Source organism: Taudactylus pleione, unplaced genomic scaffold (genome assembly GCF_031769625.1).
Source record: "Taudactylus pleione unplaced genomic scaffold, aTauple2 ptg000278l, whole genome shotgun sequence".
NCBI classification, from domain to species: Eukaryota; Metazoa; Chordata; class Amphibia; order Anura; family Myobatrachidae; genus Taudactylus; species Taudactylus pleione.
In genome coordinates, this window is record NW_028284680.1 from 2,364,806 (window position 1) to 2,388,272 (window position 23,467).

The window sequence follows — 23,467 nt, forward strand, 5'->3', positions numbered from 1 at the left end:
CTGCTCTCGCACCCAACGCGTTTTGACGTTTCAATGAATTTTTGGCCTTTTATAACTGTATTTAGTGACCTATGCCTTCACGTAATCTGCGACCTATCCGCTCTCTGCTGTAGCCCTGTTACCCACATGAAGTACATACCGGAGCTGGCGTACCATGGGCTGTGGTTGTTGTGTCTGCCCATCCATGGAGAAGTCAATCAGGTACGTTGTCTCTGTCTTCCCTTTTCCCTGCAGGGGGAGGTGGTGGTTGTTGTTGGTGGGTTTTTTGTGTTGTGGTTTTATTTTCAGTGCACCACCTAGCTGCCACCTGGCTTCCACATGGCTCTCTGCAGAGAACGTGCAACATGATGATAAAACACCTTTTATAGGTAGAGTAAATTCAGGTTGACATATCATAGGAACAACACAGCATTAAACAGGCAAACTATTTTGGACGTGGGCACGGGTAGGGTAACGCAGTCTTGATGGGCAAGCGGAAGTGAATCACAGAGAGGGTAAGGCAGCTCCGTACTCATACCCAACGAAGGTCAAGCACACTAGAGTTGCTGGAAAGGACTAGGACGTTAACTATGGAGGGAATGGTATTGAAATACTGGTGGTTCAAATCCCGACAGCGGGTGCACGATAGGATGAAGATCCTGACTGGGACAGGTATTTACCTAACCCTAACCCTGCTAGACTCCCTAATCCTACCCCCCCCCCCCCCCCCTACCGCGGCTAACGCTAAGGGCGCCCCGGACTTACCTTCGTTCGGTCTGGCGTCAGTATTTCAATCCTATCTTAAATCTCTTGCCGGCATTCCGATGTTGGGATTATTGAGAGCTACATCCCGTAGGGAGCGAACATGAGGAGGAGGGTCCTGCACATGAGAGCTCACATACAGGGACAAGGTGAACAGCTGAAGGGTGAACTGGGGAAGAGGGTCAGGGGAGGAGAGGAAAGTGGAGATTTAGGAGGCAGGGTGATGAGCTTTGATTAAAGTTGTGCTAGCAAGACTGGTAAAATGTCTTAAGTTGGCGAGGGAGGGAGGGAGTTCCAGAGGCTAGGGGCAGAGCAGGAGAAGTATTGGAGGCAACCTGGAGGTTTTTGAGATCTGGCCTTTATAACTGTATATCTCTCCGGATCTCTCCGGATATTTTCATTTCTTTACCTCTTTTCCATTTCACAAGCTTCTCCCTAAGCTATAATGTTCTAGGTGAGCTTAGGTTTGTCTATGTCCTCACAAATCAGTGGTAAGAACAATAATTAATAATGTGACGTTCTATTACCGGGTTCCATTGTTCCTGTGTCTCCTCACGCGTTTCGCTCTTGCTTGCAGACTCTTCGCCGTCTTTTCCAGCGTCTGCTGAACGTAATTATCATGGTGAAGGGAGGAGATGGTGCCAAGCCGGCCATTCTTGCGATCGGCTCTGCAGTCACTGGTGCCAGGGACCAGGCAATCCGGTTTGTCAGGTGCGGGAGACACAAGGGGGTCGCCCACATAGTTTCCGGGTGATAGATTGCGGATAGCAATATGAAGAATAATAATAAATGATTTCTTTATATATAAATGGAATTGATTTGGCGGAAAGGCTGTGAGACGGCGGCATTTTATATCTGCGTGTGCCCATCCTCCCGCGTTACCCTCTTCCAGCAATTATAAAGCGTTATACAGTTATATAAGCAGCTCTCACTGATGATTGCTGTCTCTTTGTACATGATGCAGGTTCCTGGTGAATGAACTGAAGGAGGTCTCTTATCCTATTCTACTAATCTTATTACAGCACATTTGTGTCAAGGTAATTCATCTGTTCTCTGTGTCACCCGGGAGATCGTATGGTCTATACTGTGCTGTATGGTATAAATGTAGCACGAATAGAATTAGCTCTGTTTAATAGAGATTATGGGTATCTAAAACATTGGCAGGTGATGTTGTGTGATTGGTCTGACATTGCTGTGCCATGGAGCGCCAGCTGTGCTACTAGTGATCCTGTCGGCATCAGTGCGATCGCTATCGGACATGGAGGGGAGTGCAGTCCGTCCGCCTATGGGCACTGTCCTCTGCCCCACCGCACCAGCCTCTCAACCGGACCGGTGACTTGTCATTAAACTCTCGGGGCGATATATGGATACCTACAAGCACTCGCTCGCATTCGCTCTGTCCAGCCATTCAATTCCAATTTTACAGACTTAACAAAACAAAATAAAAAAACTTCACGAACAACCTTTGTGCTGATTTATTGATTTAAGTTGGCGTTATAATATGTCAGAGTGCAGCATCGTCCCTATGTTAAGCGCTTTACTCTGAATCCATTGGGGTCACGGACGATTTTACTAACTGGACCTCATAGGACAGAATGGAAGGGGAGGAAACCCGTCCTAATAGAACAACGTTATTTAAAATCTAAAAAGAAAACTAGAGCGTAAAACGATGGACACCCAGTCTCCCCCATTGAATGAATTAATTGATTAAAAAAATACATAATGTAAGTACAATGATCTCAATTTCTCCTTTTGGCAGACCTTGGGGATTCCCCAAACCTGCCACTAGGGTAGGGGTACGCTTGGTAGAATACGTGCGACCCAGCTGCTCAGCCGAAGCTCTGTGCCACACCGCCCAGGTGGTTCTCCCTGAACTGGCAATGTGCCCGTCTGAGAACTATAAGGAGCTTCCCCTGAATGGAGAGAGATTCCTACTCCTCTATGAACGTCCTCTGCTGACTAGTGTCGAACAGATGCCCCATGAAGACCGAATGCTGGGAAAGGAGACCAGTTGGAGGTCCAGGTGTCCGTCTTCAGAACGCAAACCCGCATCAAGGCCTTGGAGCACACCTTCATCAGCAGGTTTGTCCAAGTAGAGAATTAGTCACCCCCCCGTGGATCTCCAAAGGACTGATGTGATCTTTAGGAACATCCTGGTTGTTGTAGCCAGGCAGAGAAGTAGAGCCCAGAATTGAAGATGATGACAGAACAGCAAATTTGAGAAGACACCGGATCTCCCTCCCAGATTGGAAGGTGGGAGTACACGGCTTTGACGCCCATGGACACCATCAGCTTGTCTCAGTCCATGCTGTTGATGGCAGACCATCCACCCCACGCTTGTTTAGGAAGTTCAGGTTCACAATAGATTTGAGAAAAAACCCAATCTCTGCTTCTCTTCCGGAACTGGAGCAACTACCGCTGAGGAGGTCCAGGACTGAATGTCATCCCGTAAACAGCAGAGCATTTTGTTTTGACTCCGGGTGGGTCTGCTGTGAACAACCGTTAGAGTGGAGACTTCAGGAGATCTGATGTATCCTTGTTCTGCGACACCTCTCAAATCTCTCTAGATTTGCATATAATATATGGGGCACAGAATAGAGTAAGCTGTACGTTAGGGCTTCAGAGAATTGCCCAGTCGGGTGATCGGTAATGGGGGCTCCATGTTGGGCTGTGTGATACTTTGCAGTGCTTGTGTTGTGTTGGGTTTTGAGTTGGGTTTCTTCTACTCTCCCCCAGTGTCCGGATAAAGCTGATTACCGGGTGTCGGCAGCCCAAGCTCTGGTGAGGCTGCTGGAGAAGTTCCCTAACCCAGAATATGCTGCATTTATAGAGTGGCTGTACAAGTTCTCCTGGAACTCTAAGGTAAGGTAACGGGGCTCCGTCTGATCCTACTGAGTACTCCGCTGTCATATCCGGCTTGGATGATTAAAGTGGTCGATGCTAAAGAGAGAGGTGATTGCATTAGGGAGACGTCACATTAATTCTCCATATTGTTATGTATATCCTTTTACTGGCTATACTGTGTGTGTGTGTGTATGTATACGAGCTGTATCGGTGTCAGAGCAGTCTGCTCTGCGGGGATGTAGTGAGTGCGCTGTGCGTAACCTGTCAGGTGTGTGTGGGAGAGGAGCTGTATCGGGGTCTGCTCTGCGGGGATGTAGTGAGTGCGCTGTGCGTAGCCTGTCAGGTGTGTGTGGGAGAGGAGCTGTATCGGGGTCTGCTCTGCGGGGATGTAGTGAGTGCGCTGTGCGTAGCCTGTCAGGTGTGTGTGGGAGAGGAGCTGTATCGGGGTCTGCTCTGCGAGGATGTAGTGAGTGCGCTGTGCGTAGCCTGTCAGGTGTGTGTGGGAGAGGAGCTGTATCGGGGTCTGTTCTGCGGGGATGTAGTGAGTGCGCTGTGCGTAGCCTGTCAGGTGTGTGTGGGAGAGGAGCTGTATCGGGGTCTGCTCTGTGAGGATGTAGTGAGTGTGCTGTGCGTAGCCTGTCAGGTGTGTGTGGGAGAGGATGTGTATCGGGGTCTGCTCTGCGGGGATGTAGTGAGTGCGCTGTGCGTAGCCTGTGTGCTGTGTGTGGGAGAGGAGCTGTATCAGGGTCTGTTCTGCGGGGATGTAATGAGTGCGCTGTGTGCTGTGAGTGAGAGAGGAGCTGTATCAGTGTCTGCTCTGCGGGGATGTAGTGAGTGCGCTGTACGTAGCCTGTCAGGTGTGAGTGGGAGAGGAGCTGTATCGGGGTCTGCTCTGCGGGGATGTAGTGAGTGCGCTGTGCGTAGCCTGTCAGGTGTGTGTGGGAGAGGAGCTGTATCGGGGTCTGTTCTGCGGGGATGTAGTGAGTGCGCTGTGCGTAGCCTGTCAGGTGTGTGTGGGAGAGGAGCTGTATCGGGGTCTGCTCTGCGGGGATGTAGTGAGTGCGCTGTACGTAGCCTGTCAGGTGTGAGTGGGAGAGGAGCTGTATCGGGGTCTGCTCTGTGAGGATGTAGTGCGCTGTGCGCTGTGCGTAGCCTGTGAGCTGTGTGTGGGAGAGGAGCTGTATCGGGGTCTGCTCTGTGAGGATGTAGTGAGTGTGCTGTGCGTAACCTGTCAGGTGTGAGTGGGAGAGGAGCTGTATCAGAGTCTGCTCTGCGGGGATGTAGTGAGTGCGCTGTGCGTAGCCTGTGTGCTGTGTGTGGGAGAGGAGCTGTATTGGGGTCTGTTCTGCGGGGATGTAATGAGTGCGCTGTTCGTAGCCTGTCAGGTGTGTGTGGGAGAGGAGCTGTATCGGGGTCTGCTCTGCGGGGATGTAGTGAGTGCGCTGTGCATAGCCTGTCAGGTGTGTGTGAGAGAGGAGCTGTATCGGGATCTGCTCTGCGGGGATGTAGTGAGTGCGCTGTGCGTAACCTGTCTGGTGTGTGTGGGAGAGATGGTGTATCAGGGTCTGCTCTGCGGGGATGTAGTGAGTGCGCTGTACGTAGCCTGTGTGCTGTGTGTGGGAGAGGATGTGTATCGGGGGCTGCTCTGCGGGGATGTAGTGAGTGCGCTGTGTGTGGGAGAGGTGGTGTATCGGAGTCTGCTCTGCGGGGATGTAGTGAGGTCGCTGTGCGTAGCCTGTGTGCTGTGTGTGGGAGAGGAGCTGTATCGGGGTCTGTTCTGCGGGGATGTAATGAGTGCGCTGTGCGTAGCCTGTCAGGTGTGTGTGGGAGAGGAGCTGTATCGGGATCTGCTCTGCGGGGATGTAGTGAGTGCGCTTGTGTGGGAGAGGTGGTGTATCAGGGTCTGCTCTGCGGGGATGTAGTGAGTGCGCTGTGCGTAGCCTGTGTGCTGTGTGTGGGAGAGGAGCTGTATCAGGGTCTGCTCTGCGGGGATGTAGTGAGTGCGCTGTGCGTAGCCTGTCAGGTGTGTGTGGGAGAGGATGTGTATCGGGGTCTGCTTTGCGGGGATGTAGTGAGTGCGCTGTGCGTAGTTTGTCAGGTGTGAGTGGGAGAGGAGCTGTATCGGGGTCTGCTCTGCGGGGATGTAGTGAGGTCGCTGTGCGTAGCCTGTGCTGTGTGTGGGAGAGGAATTGTATCGGGGTCTGTTCTGCGGGGATGTAATGAGTGCGCTGTGCGTAGCCTGTCAGGTGTGTGTGGGAGAGGAGCTGTATCGGGGTCTGTTCTGCGGGGATGTAGTGAGTGCGCTGTGTGTGGGAGAGGAGCTGTATCGGGGTCTGTTCTGCGGGGATGTAATGAGTGCGCTGTGCGTAGCCTGTCAGGTGTGTGTGGGAGAGGAGCTGTATCGGGGTCTGTTCTGCGGGGTTGTAGTGAGTGCGCTGTGTGTGGGAGAGGAGCTGTATCGGGGTCTGTTCTGCGGGGATGTAATGAGTGCGCTGTGCGTAGCCTGTCAGTTGTGTGTGGGAGAGGAGCTGTATCGGGGTCTGTTCTGCGGGGATGTAGTGAGTGCGCTGTGCGTAGCCTGTCAGGTGTGTGTGGGAGAGCTGCTGTATCGGGGTCTGCTCTGTGGGGATGTAGTTACTGCGCTGTGCTTAGCCTGTGTGCTGTGTGTGGGAGAGGAGCTGTATCGGGATCTGCTCTGCGGGGATGTAGTGAGTGTGCTGTGCGTAGCCTGTCAGGTGTGTGTGGGAGAGGAGCTGTATCGGGGTCTGTTCTGTGGGGATGTAGTGAGTGCGCTGTGCGTAGCCTGTCAGGTGTGTGTGGGAGAGGAGCTGTATCGGGGTCTGTTCTGCGGGGATGTAGTGAGTGCGCTGTGTGTGGGAGAGGAGCTGTATCGGGATCTGCTCTGCGGTGATGTAGTGAGGTCGCTGTGCGTAGCCTGTCAGGTGTGTGTGGGAGAGGTGGTGTATCGGGGTCTGTTCTGCGGGGATGTAATGAGTGCGCTGTGCGTAGCCTGTCAGTTGTGTGTGGGAGAGGAGGTGTATCGGAGTCTGCTCTGCGAGGATGTAGTGAGTGCGCTGTGCGTAGCCTGTCAGGTGTGTGTGGGAGAGGAGCTGTATCGGGGTCTGTTCTGCGGGGATGTAGTGAGTGCGCTGTGTGTGGGAGAGGAGCTGTATCGGGGTCTGTTCTGCGGGGATGTAATGAGTGCGCTGTGCGTAGCCTGTCAGTTGTGTGTGGGAGAGGAGCTGTATCGGGATCTGCTCTGCGGGGATGTAGTGCGTGTGCTGTGCGTAGCCTGTCAGGTGTGTGTGGGAGAGGTGGTGTATCTGGGTGTGCTCTGCGGGGATGTAGTGAGTGCGCTGTACGTAGCCTGTCAGGTGTGTGTGGGATATGAGCTGTATCTGGGTGTGCTCTGCGGGGATGTAGTGAGTGCGCTGTGCGTAGCCTGTCAGGTGTGTGTGGGAGAGGAGCTGTATCAGAGTCTGCTCTGCGAGGATGTAGTGAGTGCGCTGTGCTTAGCCTGTGTGCTGTGTGTGGGAGAGGAGCTGTATCGGGGTCTGCTCTTCGGGGATGTAGTGAGTGCGCTGTGCGTAGCCTGTCAGGTGTGTGTGGGAGAGGAGCTGTATCTGGGTCTGTTCTGCGGGGATGTAGTGAGTGCGCTGTGCGTAGCCTGTCAGGTGTGTGTGGGAGAGGAGCTGTATAGGGGTCTGTTCTGTGGGGATGTAGTGAGTGCGCTGTGCGTAGCCTGTCAGGTGTGTGTGGGAGAGGAGGTGTATCAGGGTCTGCTCTGCGGGGATGTAGTGAGTGCGCTGTGCGTAGCCTGTCAGGTGTGTGTGGGAGAGGAGCTGTATCGGGGTCTGTTCTGCGGGGATGTAGTGAGTGCGCTGTGTGTGGGAGAGGAGCTGTATCGGGATCTGCTCTGCGGTGATGTAGTGAGTGCGCTGTGTGTGGGAGAGGAGCTGTATCGGGATCTGCTCTGCGGTGATGTAGTGAGTGCGCTGTGCGTAACCTGTCAGGTGTGAGTGGGAGAGGAGCTGTATCAGAGTCTGCTCTGCGGGGATGTAGTGAGTGCGCTGTGCGTAGCCTGTGTGCTGTGTGTGGGAGAGGAGCTGTATTGGGGTCTGCTCTGCGGGGATGTAGTGAGGTCGCTGTGCGTAGCCTGTCAGGTGTGTGTGGGAGAGGTGGTGTATCGGGGTCTGTTCTGCGGGGATGTAGTGAGTGCGCTGTGCGTAGCCTGTCAGGTGTGAGTGGGAGAGGAGCTGTATCGGGGTCTGCTCTGCGGGGATGTAGTGAGTGCGGGGATGTAGTGGTAAGGAACCTTCTCCACCTAGGACCTACGGGTAATCTTGTCATGTATTAATCTATGGGCGCTGTTGGCTGACGTCACTCCTAACAGCAAGTCCTCCATCTGCTCCAGCACAGACTACACCTGCTCTCCTCTTCCATAAGGGAGAACTGATTCTATGGAGGAACTTCTCCCTCTCTCTCTCCCGCAGATCTCGTACAGAGTATTTGCTCTGGATGTGGCCGTCACCCTTCTGGAGCTTCCCGAGAGGGTGGTGGACTCTTCATTTCCCCCAGACAACCTGAAATTTCTCCAGCACAAGTTCCTGCTGCAGGCCATGGTCTTCAGCCGCTGCTCTGACAAAGCCCCCACCGTCCGCAGCAAGGCCCTGTCCTGCCTGGCGCAGTACCTGGAGAAGAACGCCATCTCTGCCGCTGAGGGGCTGCAGGAGCTGCTGCAAGGCAGTGAGTGCATGTTGGTGCCGAATACGCTGCTAAGGGCATCACATTGTCTCTGTGGCTGATCTCCTTGTTGTGTCGCCCACTTTCCCGCCCTCAGGTAGCTTGCGGGGAGCTTCCGGGACCATCCTCACCACCGAGACTTCAGTCAACAGCGTCGAAGGTAATGTAGAGTATTTGTGTGGGTGGGGGGGGTATATGATACTTTCATTTGAGAGCCGTATTCAAATATGAGCATCGTGTGTTCAATCTATAAATACCTCATCATCTTCATATACCAGGGCTGTTCCGAAGTTTTACTTCTGTTGTGTGGCCTTTATTTGACAGGATAATTGCGATTCGCACAAGATTGCGAAATATGTTTATTAAAGAACCACTGAGGGCTCCCATTGGGGTATTCCCAGTGCCCGGTCCTAGTGGTCCTGCCCCGGCCATTGCACAAGTAATAAAGACGGTCGCTCTGGGTCATGTGGCGGTGATCTGAGCGGGGTAAAATATCCGTCCTGACCGCACTGTACGGAGTTTGCCATTGGTGTTGGCTGTTCCTGGATGATCTATCGCTCGGCTCATCTGATATAAGTTGTGTTTTTATATTTCTCAGTTATTTTATTGGGGGAACCTGGAGATGTTGAGGTGCAGAAATGATCCAGAACTACCGGCGCTTTCATTTTCAAACAGGTCTGTAGCTCGGCCTCGCTATAAGCCCGGCCTGTTCAGTAGCGGACATGCTGGAGGAGCCTTTACAAGAGGTTGGCAGAGCTGCCACAATAATGCCCCCTACAACGGGGAGAAAGGGTTCTTACTCCCAGGACAGCGAGGTCCCAGGCTTTGCTGATTTCACACCAATAGCCCAGGGCATCATTCCTCCAGGAAGTCGGCAGAGAGACATCCAGCCTTAGACAGCCAATCGGCCAACTTCATCTGAAAAACGGTTGGCATGACGGGCACTAGGCACACCCTGGTTCTCCTTCTGCTTCTCTGCCAGGTACATTTTTCAGATTCCGCTGCAGACGTCTGGTTTTGCCCTAGACCACCGGAGATACCCAGTTCATTCTTTCTCAGAAGGACATTGTTGGGTGGATTACTTTAGCGGTGCGCCATGCTTACCAGTGTGATGGGCAGCCTGTGCCTGACAACCTGAGTGACTCTTTGGGGCTGTGGCTGAGCCGCTGGTTTTGTTCATACCTTCCCCAAGATTCTGGAGGTTTCTCTTATTTGCATCCAGCAATTCCAGTTTTGCAAAAGGAGGTGCTATTCACAGCTACCACTGAGCGTATCCACCCATAGAGGCAGCTTTGGAAGGGAGGCGCGAGGCACCGCTACCACCGAGCGTATCCTCCCATAGAGGCAGCTTTGTAAGGGAGGCGCGAGGCACCGCTACCACTGAGCGTATCCACCCATAGAGGCAGCTTTGTAAGGGAGGCGCGAGGCACCGCTACCACTGAGCGTATCCACCCATAGAGGCAGCTTTGTAAGGGAGGCGCGAGGCACCGCTACCACTGAGCATATCCACCCATAGAGGCAGCTTTGTAAGGTAGGCGCGAGGCACCACTAGCACTGAGCATATCCACCCATAGAGGCAGCTTTGTAAGGGAGGCACCGCTACCACTGAGCGTATCCACCCATAGAGGCAGCTTTGGAAGGGAGGCACCACTACCACTGAGCGTATCCACCCATAGAGGCAGCTTTGGAAGGGAGGCACCACTACCACTGAGCGTATCCACCCATAGAGGCAGCTTTGGAAGGGAGGCACCACTACCACTGAGCGTATCCACCCATAGAGGCAGCTTTGGAAGGGAGGCACTGCTACCACTGAGCGTATCCACCCGTAGAGGCAGCTTTGGAAGGGAGGCACCGCTACCACTGAGCGTATCCACCCGTAGAGGCAGCTTTGGAAGGGAGGCACCGCTACCACTGAGCGTATCCACCCGTAGAGGCAGCTTTGGGGCGTCCCTAGTATCTGAGAAGATTTTTATACAAACTAGAAAACTTTCTTGGAGTTAAACTGAGAACCCCGGACACCTACTGATTACAACAATGTTCTCCTTTTGGTTGCAGAAAATGGCTCTGACCTTCCTCCTTGTTTGTTCCTCTCGTGTCCTGTCCTGTGGGGGGTTGGTAAATGTGACTCTGGCTCCTGCGGGGATTGGGCTATAGGGGGCGAGGAGCTACATCCACATTTTCTTGTAAATGCATGCCTTAACCATTTAGGTGCTGTTACAAATGAAGGTCCTGCTACTCCGGCAATTGGGTGCCGTTCTCGTCTTCAGGATGTCATCTGTACAGTAACACGCGACCTATCCTTGGGCTCTTTACCTTCTTTATTTATCCTGATTGCGTTTTAATTGCCAGCCTGCTAATCTGTTTTACTCCTCGCAGCTTCTAGCCAAGGCCGGAAAACGATGGGCGCTTTGAGGACCATAGAGGTGTCTGAGACCGGAGACGCTGATGGTGAGTGTATTACCCGATTACGTGACCGATGCCCCAGATCGGAGTGTTACCGTGTAGGTAAATTGCAGCTGAAATTAAAAAACGAACAAACCTACATTTAAGATGTTTTTGTAGAGACCCGCTTGGTGTAACACAATGACCACAGGTGATGTGATGAAAGTTATTGCAGCTTATGGGGCCTATTCAGTTTCCTTCGATTGGTTATAGCGCGAGAGGCTGATTTCTGCTCTCGGCCTATGGAGGTGCCAGCAGAGATCAGCCTAGGACCATAATGGCACTTATAAGCTCCTAAATGATAATTCCACTGTCTGAAATGTGTTCTTTAAAACAACTCGCCCCCCCGATACTTTGTGGGGTCACCTCTCCCTGTTCACTGGTGGGGGTGGACCAGACCTCAAGAAAAGTAGCATTGTGGTTAGTATTTAATTTAACATTTTTTATTTTGCAAAAATAGTTCACAAGCTGAGGGGGGGCAGAGATTCTCCCCCTGCTGTAACTAAGTATGCCACAACTTAAAGCGAGTATGGGGGGGGCAGAGATTCTCCCCCTGCTGTAACTAAGTATGCTACAACTTAAAGCGAGTATGGGGAGGGGGGCAGAGATTCTCCCCCTGCTGTAACTAAGTATGCCACAACTTAAAGCGAGAATGGGGAGGGGGGCAGAGATTCTCCCCCTGCTGTAACTAAGTATGCCACAACTTAAAGCTAGTATGGGGAGGGGGGCAGAGATTCTCCCCCTGCTGTAACTAAGTATGCCACAACTTAAAGCGAGTATGGGGAGGGGGTAATAAGAAAACTGCGTCATTAGTAGTCTCGTATTGTATTGTCACCTGCACTGTAGACACTTGATGTGGATGACCTTAGTGGTGGACAGATCGAAGATTAATGGGCTCCATATAATAAGTGATTAGCGACCGTCGCCTTAAGCAATGTGTAGAGTAATAGAGTATTTACTACCCTGAGGGGCCTTGGAGAGCGATAAAGTACCAACCAATCCGCTCCGAACTCATTCTTCAAGCACATTCTGTAACGTGACAGGAGCTGATTGCTTGGTACTTTATCGCTCTCCGAGGCTTAGTACATAGACCCCTCAGTGCTGTAGGGTTGTTGTGGATCTGATGTGGTGATAGAATGCAGGAAAGTCACAGCGAGCGCCGATTACCCCCCTGACACCCTGCTAATGTCTGTTCAGTATAACTTTTTGCGGTTCTCAATTGTGAGGTTTCCCAGCCTATGGGCAATCGGCAGAATGGACGGGAAGATAAGGAGATAAGGACGTACGTCAGTGGCGCTCAACCTCAACCCTCAGGTTTCTGAACAGGTCATGTTTTCAGGATTTCTGTTTGTGGAAGCCGGTGGAAAAATAGATTAACAACCCTGTGCATGGTTAAAGAAATCTACAAGACATGGCCTGTTGGTGGTACTGGGGGCTGGAGTTGGGAATCCCTGATGTAAGTGGCGTGGCACAAGTAGAAGAGGCTGGCAATCAGTGAGGTGCCAGCACTGACCATGAAAGTGCTGCAGGTAACCATGCGGACGAGGTGCTGCCGCTATCTGAGCGGAGACATAAAGGAGAGACTTCCACTTGTCCAGTCGCTGTTTGGGATCCTGGATGGCTGCACTCACATTAAGGGGCTGGACAACGCATCACTACTTTGGAAACGTTTTGGGCTCCTCCAGCCCCATTAAACCCGTCTAAATCTAAATAACAATATTTATTGATAAGTGGAATCGTTCTGCAATCAGTCCCGACAGTAAGGACGGGCAGGGTCACCGCTGTTCTGGTGCCTGGATGACGTGACTCCATCTTAGCCCGGCAGATTGTGTGGCGCGGTCTCCTGGCTGATGCATAGAATTATTGGAGGCAGTAAGGTTTCTGTATAGTATAATGGCTCAGCTCTGTGTGTCTGGTTCCCGTCATCCATTATTTGCCCTGATGGTGGCTTCTCGTGCAGGAAGGGAGACGCTGGCAATGCTGCGGCTTAGAGCTGGCGACGAGAAGACCAACGTTAGGAAGTCCGCACTCCAGGTAAAACTTCTTCTTTTTGATACATAGCTACCTGATGATAAAATTGTAAGAATTACATTGGTGCAGTGCGAATAGCGCTTGGAAGCGGAGGTCCGGACAGGGCCCAATACCTCAGGACAGTCTATGCGGGATCTGGGGTCACTAAGAAGAAGACCTTTGGGTGCACAGTAAGCTCTGATACAGACGGTGGGATTCTGTATAGTTCTCTGCAGTTTCTATTCCCTACCTGTATGAACTCACCGCGCCTTATGCCTTGGGCTCATGTTTCTGGCGGTGTTGTTCTATAATTGGTGCGGGTTAGGCCGGCTTTAAGCTATTTGATGGCTTGGGAAGAATTGAGTTCAGGGGGATCTTTGTTAGTTTTACTCCTCTCTCTCTTGGATCTCTCCCCTGTCCAGGTGCTGGTGAATATATTGAAGTACAATCTGATTTCCTGCACCTCTGAGGATCTCGCTACCCTCCAGGACCGATGCAGGGATCCCGCGGTCTCTGTGCGTAAGCAGGCGCTGACCTCCCTGACGGAACTTCTACAGGTGAGCGCGGATCTCCTCCCCTGCTTGCTGGACTTTTGTAAGTTCTAGGTGATGTCAGTCCTGTAATTTGACAAACCATGCAAAAATGCCCGTCGCCCTCCTACAAATTTAGTGCCGGCAACACCACATTTTTGGTATTCACCTTAGGATTGCCTTGTCTAAGCTTATGCCGTGCCTTCGGTTGGCCAATCTAGCCGGTATCTTCTGGTTTTGGCAAGCGACTACAGCCCAGCTGACTACTCCCCATAAAACGAGTCCTGTACATGTCTCCTGACAGGCCCAGCCGGGGAACGTCTTGGTGCAGAAAGCTTGGCTGACGGGGCTGATCCCTGTGGTGCTGGACACCGAGACGTCTGTGCAGGAGAAGACCTTGGAGTGTCTGGACCATCTCATTCTCCAGAACATCAAACATTACAACCGCTACAGAGATGAGGATGAGAAGCAGAAACTGGCCTGGGATCTGCTGAACCTGCTGACTGCAGAGAGCCAGGAGCTCAGGTGGGAAAGTCACTCTGATCCTCTCCTGTGTATGGCAGACCATAGGGCCATATTCTACCTGTATAGACCTCACAGCATCGGGGTCCTGAGCTAGATGCTGGATCTGACACAGTACTCTGCTCCTATGTATAGTTGTGGCTTATGTGTATAATAGATAGAACGAGGGAGATCTGTTTCAAAGGATCACTGATCCCCATTGTTGACCATTCCAGAACTGACAGACTTTGTTCACTGTTCTACATTCCATTGTAACTTTGTTGAATGTTAAAGCTTTACTTCTCCGCTCCATGGCAACAAACTTTATTATATCCACCGGATGTGCTGTAGCTTAAAATAAAGGGAGACTGCAGTCATTTGAGCTGCTGTGACCTCACTGCTCCTTAGTTTCTCCCTTTTGTGAGTCCACCACTATGCATCGTATTGCTGTATGTGTCTGCAAAACTGACGGTCACTCTCTGCCTGTTCAGTATAAGTACCGCCTTTCTAACATGGCAGGCTGCCGCAGAGGGGCGAGGATGAGCGGAGAGCGTGGAGGACCGATTTAGCTCATCATACCCCTCTATTTTAGGTCTATCAGTATGAATGCATGGACCACAAATGTGACTGTGCATACCGTTTGAAGTGATGGTATAATTATGTAGTGGAACCTAATGTTTGATATAAGACTATAATTAGATGCCGTCGTCATTGACGTATGTTACCTTTTCCTCGTTATACAGCCGCTATCTGGCGAAAGCCTTTCACCTATGGGCCAAGCAAGATAAGTTTTCCTCCACTTTGATCAGTAACTTGATCTCGCACACGGAGACCACGCACTCGGCCCCGGCCTGGATGGTGCTTGCCAAGGTCGCCGGTTCATCGCCGAAGCTGGACTACACCAAAATCCTGAACACCTGGGATCAGGTCAGCAGGTGAGTGAGTTAGATTTTACTTCTGCAGGGTTTATGCTTTTGTCATCCTCAGACTAGGCACCTGATTGGTTAATATATTATCTTCCCTGTACCAGGCAGCCTGATGCCAACTCCAGTACCACCGGGCACGTTCTGTGTGTGATGGGTCATATTGCAAAACACCTGCTTGCAGACACTAGAACCCAGCTGATCGGTGAGTCCTTCTGCTATAGGACATGGGGATGTAGTTACCCAAACAGGCAGATTATCTGCCCTTAACTTGGGGACTCTCAACTTGTGAGTCAGGGACCAAAACCTCTTAGGCCGGGGCCCTGTGACGGTCTCCGTAGGTCCCACCAACTAATGTACCGGCTTCCGAATCGTCTGGTACAAATAGGGAAAGGTAATGTAAAGTAACAGGACTGGCTCTAGCCTCTCTGGCTGTTTCTCATTTTCTACTTCAGGGTCCATAGGGGGTCCACAGGGTTGACCTTGGGGTATAGGTTGGGAACCAAATCCGGGCACCACGCAGTTAAAGCTTTTAGCTCCCAGGATGCACTGGGTCCACTCTCCCTATAACCCCACCCCCAAGCCAGAGGCACCTCAGTTTAAGTTGGTGCCCGGCCGGAGTCGGGTCACCGTTAGCGCAGGGGGAGCTGATTAGCAGCCCCTAAGCTTATTTTATTTTTTTAGGGACAAAGTTTTTTCATGGACTTTGGACTCTTCAGAGCGGCAGCGTCGGACTGTCCATAGGACGTCTAAGCTGCCGCTCCGTCACCCCGCTGGCGCTGAGACGCCAGTACAGATCTGGGGATCTCAGCGGGACCCCAGAGTCTGTACTAGGCGGACTCTGCGGGCGCCCAGGACTGCTGCCGGATCCACGGGGAGCAGGAAAGGTCGCGGATCACCGCTTGCGGTGATCCGCGCATTTCAAATGCAGTCCTGTGCCTCCGGTCTCAGGGGACAGACCGGAGGCGCCGGCAGTGGCGGCGGGCCCCCCATACCCCGTGTGTCCACTAGACCACCAGGGACTTAACGATCGGTGCAGGGAGCCGGCGTCCCGGGGGTTAATAGCCGACCAGGGGAGGCAGCCTTCCCTGTTACAGCGGCTCCTCCCCTCAGCTCAGCGCGCCTTTCAGAATCCATAGTCTGGCGTCGCTGAGCTGCTTCCTCCGCGGGCCACGCTTCCTCTGAGGTCTCCAGCGGCCATTTTATCTCTGTGGTGCAGCAGAAATCTCTCAGGATGGCAGTGAGTCCAGTCCCCCTGCGTACCTCACCATCAGGTCAGTGTACACAGCGCTGTAGCCTTCCCAGACACTGAATCTGGGTAAGTTGAATGCAGTGTAATAGTGCAGTATATTATATGACATGTTTATGTATATATGTATATATCTGCATTGTATGTGACTTATGCTAGTGCTGACTGTACTTTATTCTCTCACCTGTTAGTGTATATCTATCCCTTTCCTTATCTGCCCTAATACAGCTGTACTTAGGGTGGTTCTGGGACCTCACATTTATATACTTGTTAATATTTGTGTGGTTTGTCACATACTGTTGCGTGCTGCACGTTGCCATATTTTAGATGGAACTGTGTGTTGCATACGCTGAAAATGGGTCCCTGCAGCTAATTTTTGGCATCAGTCAGGACCAGTATAGTGCTGCTTAATATTTCCGCCAAGATTGGTCAGATATGTCTGACCAGGAGATAGAGCGTTATACTGCACCCATTTTTACTATCCTGCAAGTCATGTGCTGCAGGTGTTAGTGCGGAGGATTTGACTCATAAAGGGTTCTGTATGTGGCGTCATCTGGTGCCGGCCTCTTTCACGACCCCCTTGGGCGGTTTGTTTTCTCGGGATCCTCTCAATTGCGGATCGCCGGGCGGGCCCCATTGTTGTACCTCACTTGGGGTTACTTCACCATACTGCCCTTTTCATCTCAGGGTATCTCGCAGCTTCTTGCACTCTTCCCCTGTGACACAGACTACCGCTCCCTGCAGGGGTTTTTCGCAGTATATGAATTCCCCCTGGTGCCACAATAGTCTGTCATTCCCCTTGCAGGGATTACCACAACAGCCACCCTGGGTGGATGTCGTTTTCTACGAAACGCTAATTGGCGTGGTTGACGCCCTGTGGTTACTTCCCAGTTGGCTCTGCCGTGAACTGGGTACTGTTCGGGGCTCTTTCCCTCTTACACGGGGGGAAGCCTATTTCAGGTATTATTATCCCTGCTTTAGGGCTGGTAGCAGGTCCATTCTGGTTAGAGTGAATGTTGACCTGCACCTGTATCATACACCCTCAGTATTGCGTGCCTTCGGGTTACCTGTTGCTGACTAGCGGGTGGATCGCATAGCGGGACTCTGGCTGTTGCCAGATAGGAGGTGTTACAACAGTGTTTGGCCTCCTGTCCCAAATTCCCTGAGGGTCATCACGAGCCCCTCCTGGGGGGGATGGGCGTGTTACTCGTCTGATTACAGACGTTACTACGCCTCCCATTCCTGCGTGGTCGGATTCTTCGGATCCGTAGGTGGTAACTCTGCCTGAAATCAGTATACTTGCTTTCAGGAGTTGTTACCCATCCTAACATGGCTATAGCATGGTTGGTTAATACTATTGCATATTGGGTTGATGCATTTGTAACGTTTTTTCCCCTCCAACACGTCGGGGGTTCAAATGTATTTGGTCGCTCACGTAATATATGCTGTTGTCATAGGTGGAAATGCCTATATTGGATACCAGTCTCCTAACTTTCAGAGTTCCGGCTGCGACTGTATCCTCCGTAATACCCTATGGCTGCGCTCTGGGAATGCAGAGGTGCAGATACCATCTTTAGGGTTGATATTGTTTGGTCCTGACCTTGACAAGATTGTAGTAACATTGGCAGTATTACTAACGACAAGTTTACCGCTTTCAGCTATGCCCACTACAAGGCCTCAGACTAAGTCTGTTAAGTCTTTTTTGTCCTCTGGGTCAGCCTAAAGGTCTGTTTCTTCGTAGACTGTCGGCATCTACAAGGGCCGACATATCCAGTACCGAGCAGGCCTGGACTGCCAGCCGATCCTGCTCCTGAACCTACGGATATCTCTTCAGTCTGACGGGACAGGCCTACAACTGGGAGATACCGATTTTCTCAGTTCGCCCGGTATTAGTGTCAAGTTGCCGCGGCTACGTGGGTAGGAGGGTACGCCCTCTTTACAAGGGCCTTACAGATCCAGAAAGCTATGCAGTTGTTGCGGTAAGCGGAGCTAATTAGGCCATCCCCACTATCTCAGTGAGGGACTGGTTGTTCTGTTTTCTTTCTGGTGCGGTGGCTGAATGGTCCTCTTTGGCCTATTCTCTGTCTCAATTCCCTGAACCAGTTCCTAAAGCTACCTGGGCTCAGGAGGAAATCCCTATGCTCCATCATACGATGTTTGGAACCTGGGGACTTTAGGGTATCACTGGATATACAGGACGCGTGCCTACGGGTACTTACAGAGACCTTTCCTCAGCATGGGCTGAGGTTTGCTGTATCACAGCAACACTTACAATTTTTCGGGCTCTGCCTGTTGGGACTGTCCTCAGCCCCACAGGGGTTTACCAGCGTTTTGGATTTTCTGACAGTTCTTCTGTTCAGTATATCCCAATGCTCCTGTACCTGGACGGCCTCCTGCTCTTAGCGGGATCACCGGGGTACTTTACGGCCAGGTCAGGATGACTGTGGCTTCTTCGGGGTGCAGACGTTTAATCAACGGGGAAAAAGTCCTCCCTGCATCCCTCTCTGGGTATTCTTCATCTAGGATCCCTGCTGGATTCTCAGAATCTGAGAATTCTTCTGGCGTAAGACGGAATCTCCTCTCTTCCATTAGGAGTACATGGTTATCTGCGCAGTCGACAGATGTCTTTACACTCTGGGATGCATGGTGGAATGGGCTCAGTTCCATTCCAGGCCTTTCCATAATTGGCTCATCTCCAGATGGAATGAGTTTTTTCTGTCGGATAACTTTTCAAACGATGATGCTCTCTCCGGAGGCAAGTCGGTCCCTGTCCGGGTGGCTATGGCCATCTCGTCCAGGGTTTTCTTTGCTAGGGACAGTGTCTGGATCGAATCCTTTTCAGTGCAGTTGGACGTCTGTCGATTCCACCCTGTCAATTAACTTACTCTGGCATAACTCTTGTTTCCCGGTGAACCTGAAAAGGTTCAGTCCGACAGGGTCAGGACAGTGGCTTCCTTTTTAGCAACACTGTTCGTTGGGTGGCAATGACAGGTATGTCACATATTCGGACATAGTCCGAGGGTCTCCTCCCGACCATCTCGGCAGCGTTCATTTCAGGAGCTCTCCATTGGGAAGCGGGAGTCCTCAGCCGTCACGACGTGCATCCCGGGGACTAGTCTCTTCCCCAAGAGAGGTTTCATCTCCTGGTGAGCAGGGGGGGCCCCCCTGAGGTGACCCTCATGGCCTTCTGACTTTATCACACTATGGTGTTACAGTTCAGCTCTGGGGATTCTGAAGCAAACTTCAGCGACTCTTTGTCGGTGAAGTGGTCCTTCCACTTTGTGTACCTGTGTTCTCCGGTCTCCCTTCTTCCTCGAGGTCTTTGGAAGTGTTTTCAATCGAGACGGAGATGCTTTCCTGCTGGTGGCTCCTGATTGCCCCAGATGTCAGGGGTACTTGGATCTTCGGAGTCTCTACATCGATACTCCATCCCTGATGCTTCACTGCCCGGACCTGTTGTCTCAGGGTCCTTGGTTTTGCCTTGGACCTGGGTCGTTTGTCTTTGACTGTGTCCTTACAGTGGTCTTACGGCTTCCCTGGCTTTGTCATCGTTGGAATGATTAGAGCACATGGATCAGCTTTTGCTGGGACCTACCACAAACTGTGGCAGCCATAAATCTTATGGTATTGTACCTGTCGATACAATCCTCCGGTGTCCAGGATTTCCAGATATTCTGGCATTCCTTCCGGCTGGCTTGGGTTTCACACTTGGCCTGGTCTTCCTGACAGTGCGGATCTCTACACTGTCAGTATGGTTAAGATATGGAATTGCTTCACTCTGGTATCCAGTTCATCCTTTGGAGTGTTTTCTTGATTATGCCTCCATTTGTCCTCCCTAGGGACTCCTTGGGAGTAAGTAGTGGTTCTTCGTTACCTCCGGGGACAGTCAATGGAACCGCTGGTTGTGATAGCCATTACATGGTCTATTGCTTAGGCTCTCTCTTTCTCTCAGGGTGTTTATATCAACCAGGAGAGTGTCTGAATTGGGAGCGTTCTCATGTGGCTCCCTCTTCTGGAGGGCATCATGTCAGGGTGGGAGTTGCTCTCGCCCTGTGTTTCTTCTTAGTGGTTTTCAGGTTCCATATTCTGGAACTTATGGTACGGCCATTCTGTCCCCAGTCCTCTCGGCTGGTGTGGCCTCATTGACTGTGGTCTGGCCTCTTTGGATTTATGTGATCCGTTCAGGTTCCTTACGGAAATCGGACTCCTTATTGGTGGTCTGAGATTTCTGGTTTTCACAGGAAAGGATGGCCGGCCTATAACCAAATGTTGGCTTGGATGGCCTCGTAGGTCTTCCTCAGGGGCCTACCCATGGGTAGGCCTTCCTGTTGTTGATGCTTGTTTTTTCTCGGGCCATGTGACCCTCGTGTGCGGCTCGCTGTGGCGCCTCGGCTGTTTTGCCTTACTAGGTGGCCACGTGGTCTTCTGTCCACACCTTTTTAAGGTTCTAGGCATTGGTTTCCTTTGCCTCTCAGGATGCTTCCTTTTTGGCGACGGATTCTCCTCTCAGCACAGGAGCGTCCCCACCCTTGGTTGAACTGCTTTGGGACATCCCCAAGGTCAACCCTGTGGACCCCCTATGGACCCTGAAGTAGAAAACAAGAGATATGGTAAGAACTTACCTTTGTTATCTCTGTTTCTACGAAGTCCATAGGGTCCACAGGGCGCCCGCCCTGACGCACCTGGCTTCATATGGGCTGTGTGGCTGGTCACCGGTTTTCCGTCTCCCATTTCGGTGAGTATGGTTATTGAGTGTTCCAGTTTTCTCTCTCTTTTTCTCTCCTCCTCCGGCCTTTGGCTACTTACAAACTGAGGTGCCTCTGGCTTGGGGGTGGGGTTATAGGGAGAGTGGACCCAGTGCATCCTGGGAGCTAAAAGCTTTAACTGCGTGGTGCCCGGATTTGGTTCCCAACCTATACCCCAAGGTCAACCCTGTGGACCCTATGGACTTCGTAGAAACAGAGATAACAAAGGTAAGTTCTTACCATATCTCTTGTTTTTTCTCTTGTGTTTGTAACAAAACTTAAAACTAAAAATGTAGTGAAAACGGCAAAAGTTCAAGTAGTTATTCTAAGTGTTATCTAAGTGCTGGGGATGTTTACTAAACTTTTCTATAGCTGCTAATACTGTACGTACTGCTGACAGTAAAGCTGGGTACAGACTAGATGATCTATCAGTGGCGTAACTAGGGTATTTGGAGCCCAGGGCAAATTTGAAAACGGAGCCGCCCCCCCCACTAACATACCGATATGTGCGCGCGCCTTCGGCGCGTGTGGAAATAATGGGCGTGGTCACTTAAAAATGGGGCGTGTCAGCATGACACACCCCTTTATTTTCACGCTGAACATTCCTATCCATATGCACCTTAACCCCAGTAGTACCCCTTATACAGTACCCCCAGTATGCAGTTGTGGTCCCTCTTATGCAGGCCCATAGTAGTGCCCCTTATACAGTATCCCCAGTAGTGGTCCCGCTTATACAGCCCCCAATTTGTTCCCCTTACTCAGTACCCCCAGTAGTGGCCCCCCCAAATGCAGTGCGCCCAGTAGCAGTATCCCCTTATGCAGTGCCCTTTATATGGTGCCCCCAGTAGTAGCCCCCCCCCTATGCAGTGCCCTTTATATAGTGGCCCAGCAGTAGTTTACCCCCCCCCCCCCATCCCTCCCCCATATGCAGTTTTCCCAGTAGTGGTCCCCTTATGCAGGCACCCTGTAATGATCCCCCCTGTAGTGGCCCTTCCTATTATTTCCCCCAGTAGTGGTCCCCCGAGTGCAGTGCCTCTAGTAGGCCCCTTTTATAATGCCCCCAGTGGTAGTTCCCCCCCCCAAGTAGTAGTCCCCAGTAGAGTAGGTCCTCCCAATGGTGCCCCCAGTAGTAGCCACCCCCCTCCCCCGTTGTGCAGATAGGTTAACTAGGGCGGGCGGGCCGGTACCGTGGCCGGCGGCGCCCTCCCGCGCCGCCGGTCCAATGGCGCCCAGGGCACGAACCCCGCCCGCCCTGCCCTAGTTACGCCATTGCGATCTATTGGACGATTTGCCGTTTTGAGGCTAATTGAAACGACAAATCGTCCAGTGTGCGCACTCTTGCTCGCTCCCGTGCGTGTTTCATCCTATCTTATGGTCTGCCTGCGGTGCTGGCCAATCTGAGGATGTGCCGGATGGCACCATGCTTCTGGATGCGGCTGGGGGGGACGGTATATCGAGCGCTTGTACACCAGATTGTGCAGTGTGTACGGACCACCCGATATATCATGCCATCGCTGGGCACACACATCTAGTTTGTACCCATCTTAAATGTGGAGGTGTTGGCGCTTGTCTGATAGAGGGATATTAGACATGTTCACGCAATGGGCAAACACTTTGCCTGCAGACTTGTTTGCTGTCCTTCGTGGGCATGGTCATCCTCCTCATCAATGTCACACATACCCCCTTATCATGAGACCACACGCGTGCCGCTGTATTGTGAGCGGATAACCGCAGTTCAGTAATGGTCACAGGCTCGGTGGAGCTCGGGAGATGACTGACACCATCATAGAAGCTAGATAACATCATATTAATGTTTTTATTCTATTGGGCCTCATAGGATCACTAAACCCCCAGCTCAAATTTCCAGATATGGACCGTGATGGTGAAATGCTTTCCATGGCTGCTATTCCCATTAATCGTAGCTCCCAACATGGCTGAAGCACCTCCCACAAGTATAGAACGGTGTCACACCGCTATGAGTGCAGTCATTTGAGCTACTGTGACATCACTAGCCCCACCCATGTTTATAAACCGACCAATGCACAGTGTAGCTCTGCAAAGGAAGTCCATCTAGCTGTCAGCCTCTCAGTTACAGAAGCTCCTACTGTGTAACATGGCTTCTGGAGAGCATGGTGGACATATTTAGTTCAGAATACAAACTCCAGTTTCTTTATACACTGTTCAGCTTGGTAATACACAGCTTAGTGTCTCGCACTACTATATCGGGTGTATATAAAATACATAGGGCCGTATTCAAATAGAAGTGAAAAGCCGAGATCCGCAAAAATAGTATCGCCGATTGCGACTTTTCGCCAGTCGGAAACTTATCTCCGTATTCAATTCCATCCGCTTTTCGCGTACGCGGAAACTCAATGCAATGTAATAGGCGAAAATGATTTGCCTGTGAATAGCAGGAGAAAATGTGCATTATTTTTATTTTGGGGTGTAATGGCGGGGAAACCACTCGGAACTCTTATAAAAGCCCCCCCCCCCCCCCCCCCCCCTCCCCAAAGGACAACTGCATCAAAAAACTCCAGGAACACCCCAAAAAAGTACTTTGAATTTGGGGGTGAAAAAACACAAAGTGGGGGGGAACTAGTTTGCAAACTAACGAAATAAGGCTCTCGGGGTGCTCTAAGAAGGGGTGAAGTGTTTTTGGGGATTGCAGGTGCTTCCATGAGGGAGGAATTTCACTTTTATTAAAACTGCACCTTTAGGGACAGTAAAAGATGTTTGCAC

At 51.6% G+C, this 23,467-nt stretch overlaps 1 protein-coding gene across 1 annotated transcript in view; it reads left to right on the forward strand.

Moving 5' to 3' along the window:
- NCAPD3 (non-SMC condensin II complex subunit D3) overlaps positions 1–23,467 on the forward strand; it is an 84,798-nt gene that overhangs the window by 19,669 nt on the left and 41,662 nt on the right. Inside the window, exons 7-18 of the mRNA XM_088481760.1 lie at positions 114–201; positions 1,319–1,452; positions 1,706–1,778; positions 3,478–3,603; positions 8,079–8,331; positions 8,426–8,488; positions 10,705–10,776; positions 12,731–12,804; positions 13,203–13,337; positions 13,615–13,835; positions 14,555–14,746; positions 14,842–14,939. Of these exons, the coding sequence (XP_088337886.1) occupies positions 114–201; positions 1,319–1,452; positions 1,706–1,778; positions 3,478–3,603; positions 8,079–8,331; positions 8,426–8,488; positions 10,705–10,776; positions 12,731–12,804; positions 13,203–13,337; positions 13,615–13,835; positions 14,555–14,746; positions 14,842–14,939 (1,529 nt within the window). The remainder of the gene's footprint in view (positions 1–113; positions 202–1,318; positions 1,453–1,705; positions 1,779–3,477; positions 3,604–8,078; positions 8,332–8,425; positions 8,489–10,704; positions 10,777–12,730; positions 12,805–13,202; positions 13,338–13,614; positions 13,836–14,554; positions 14,747–14,841; positions 14,940–23,467) is intronic.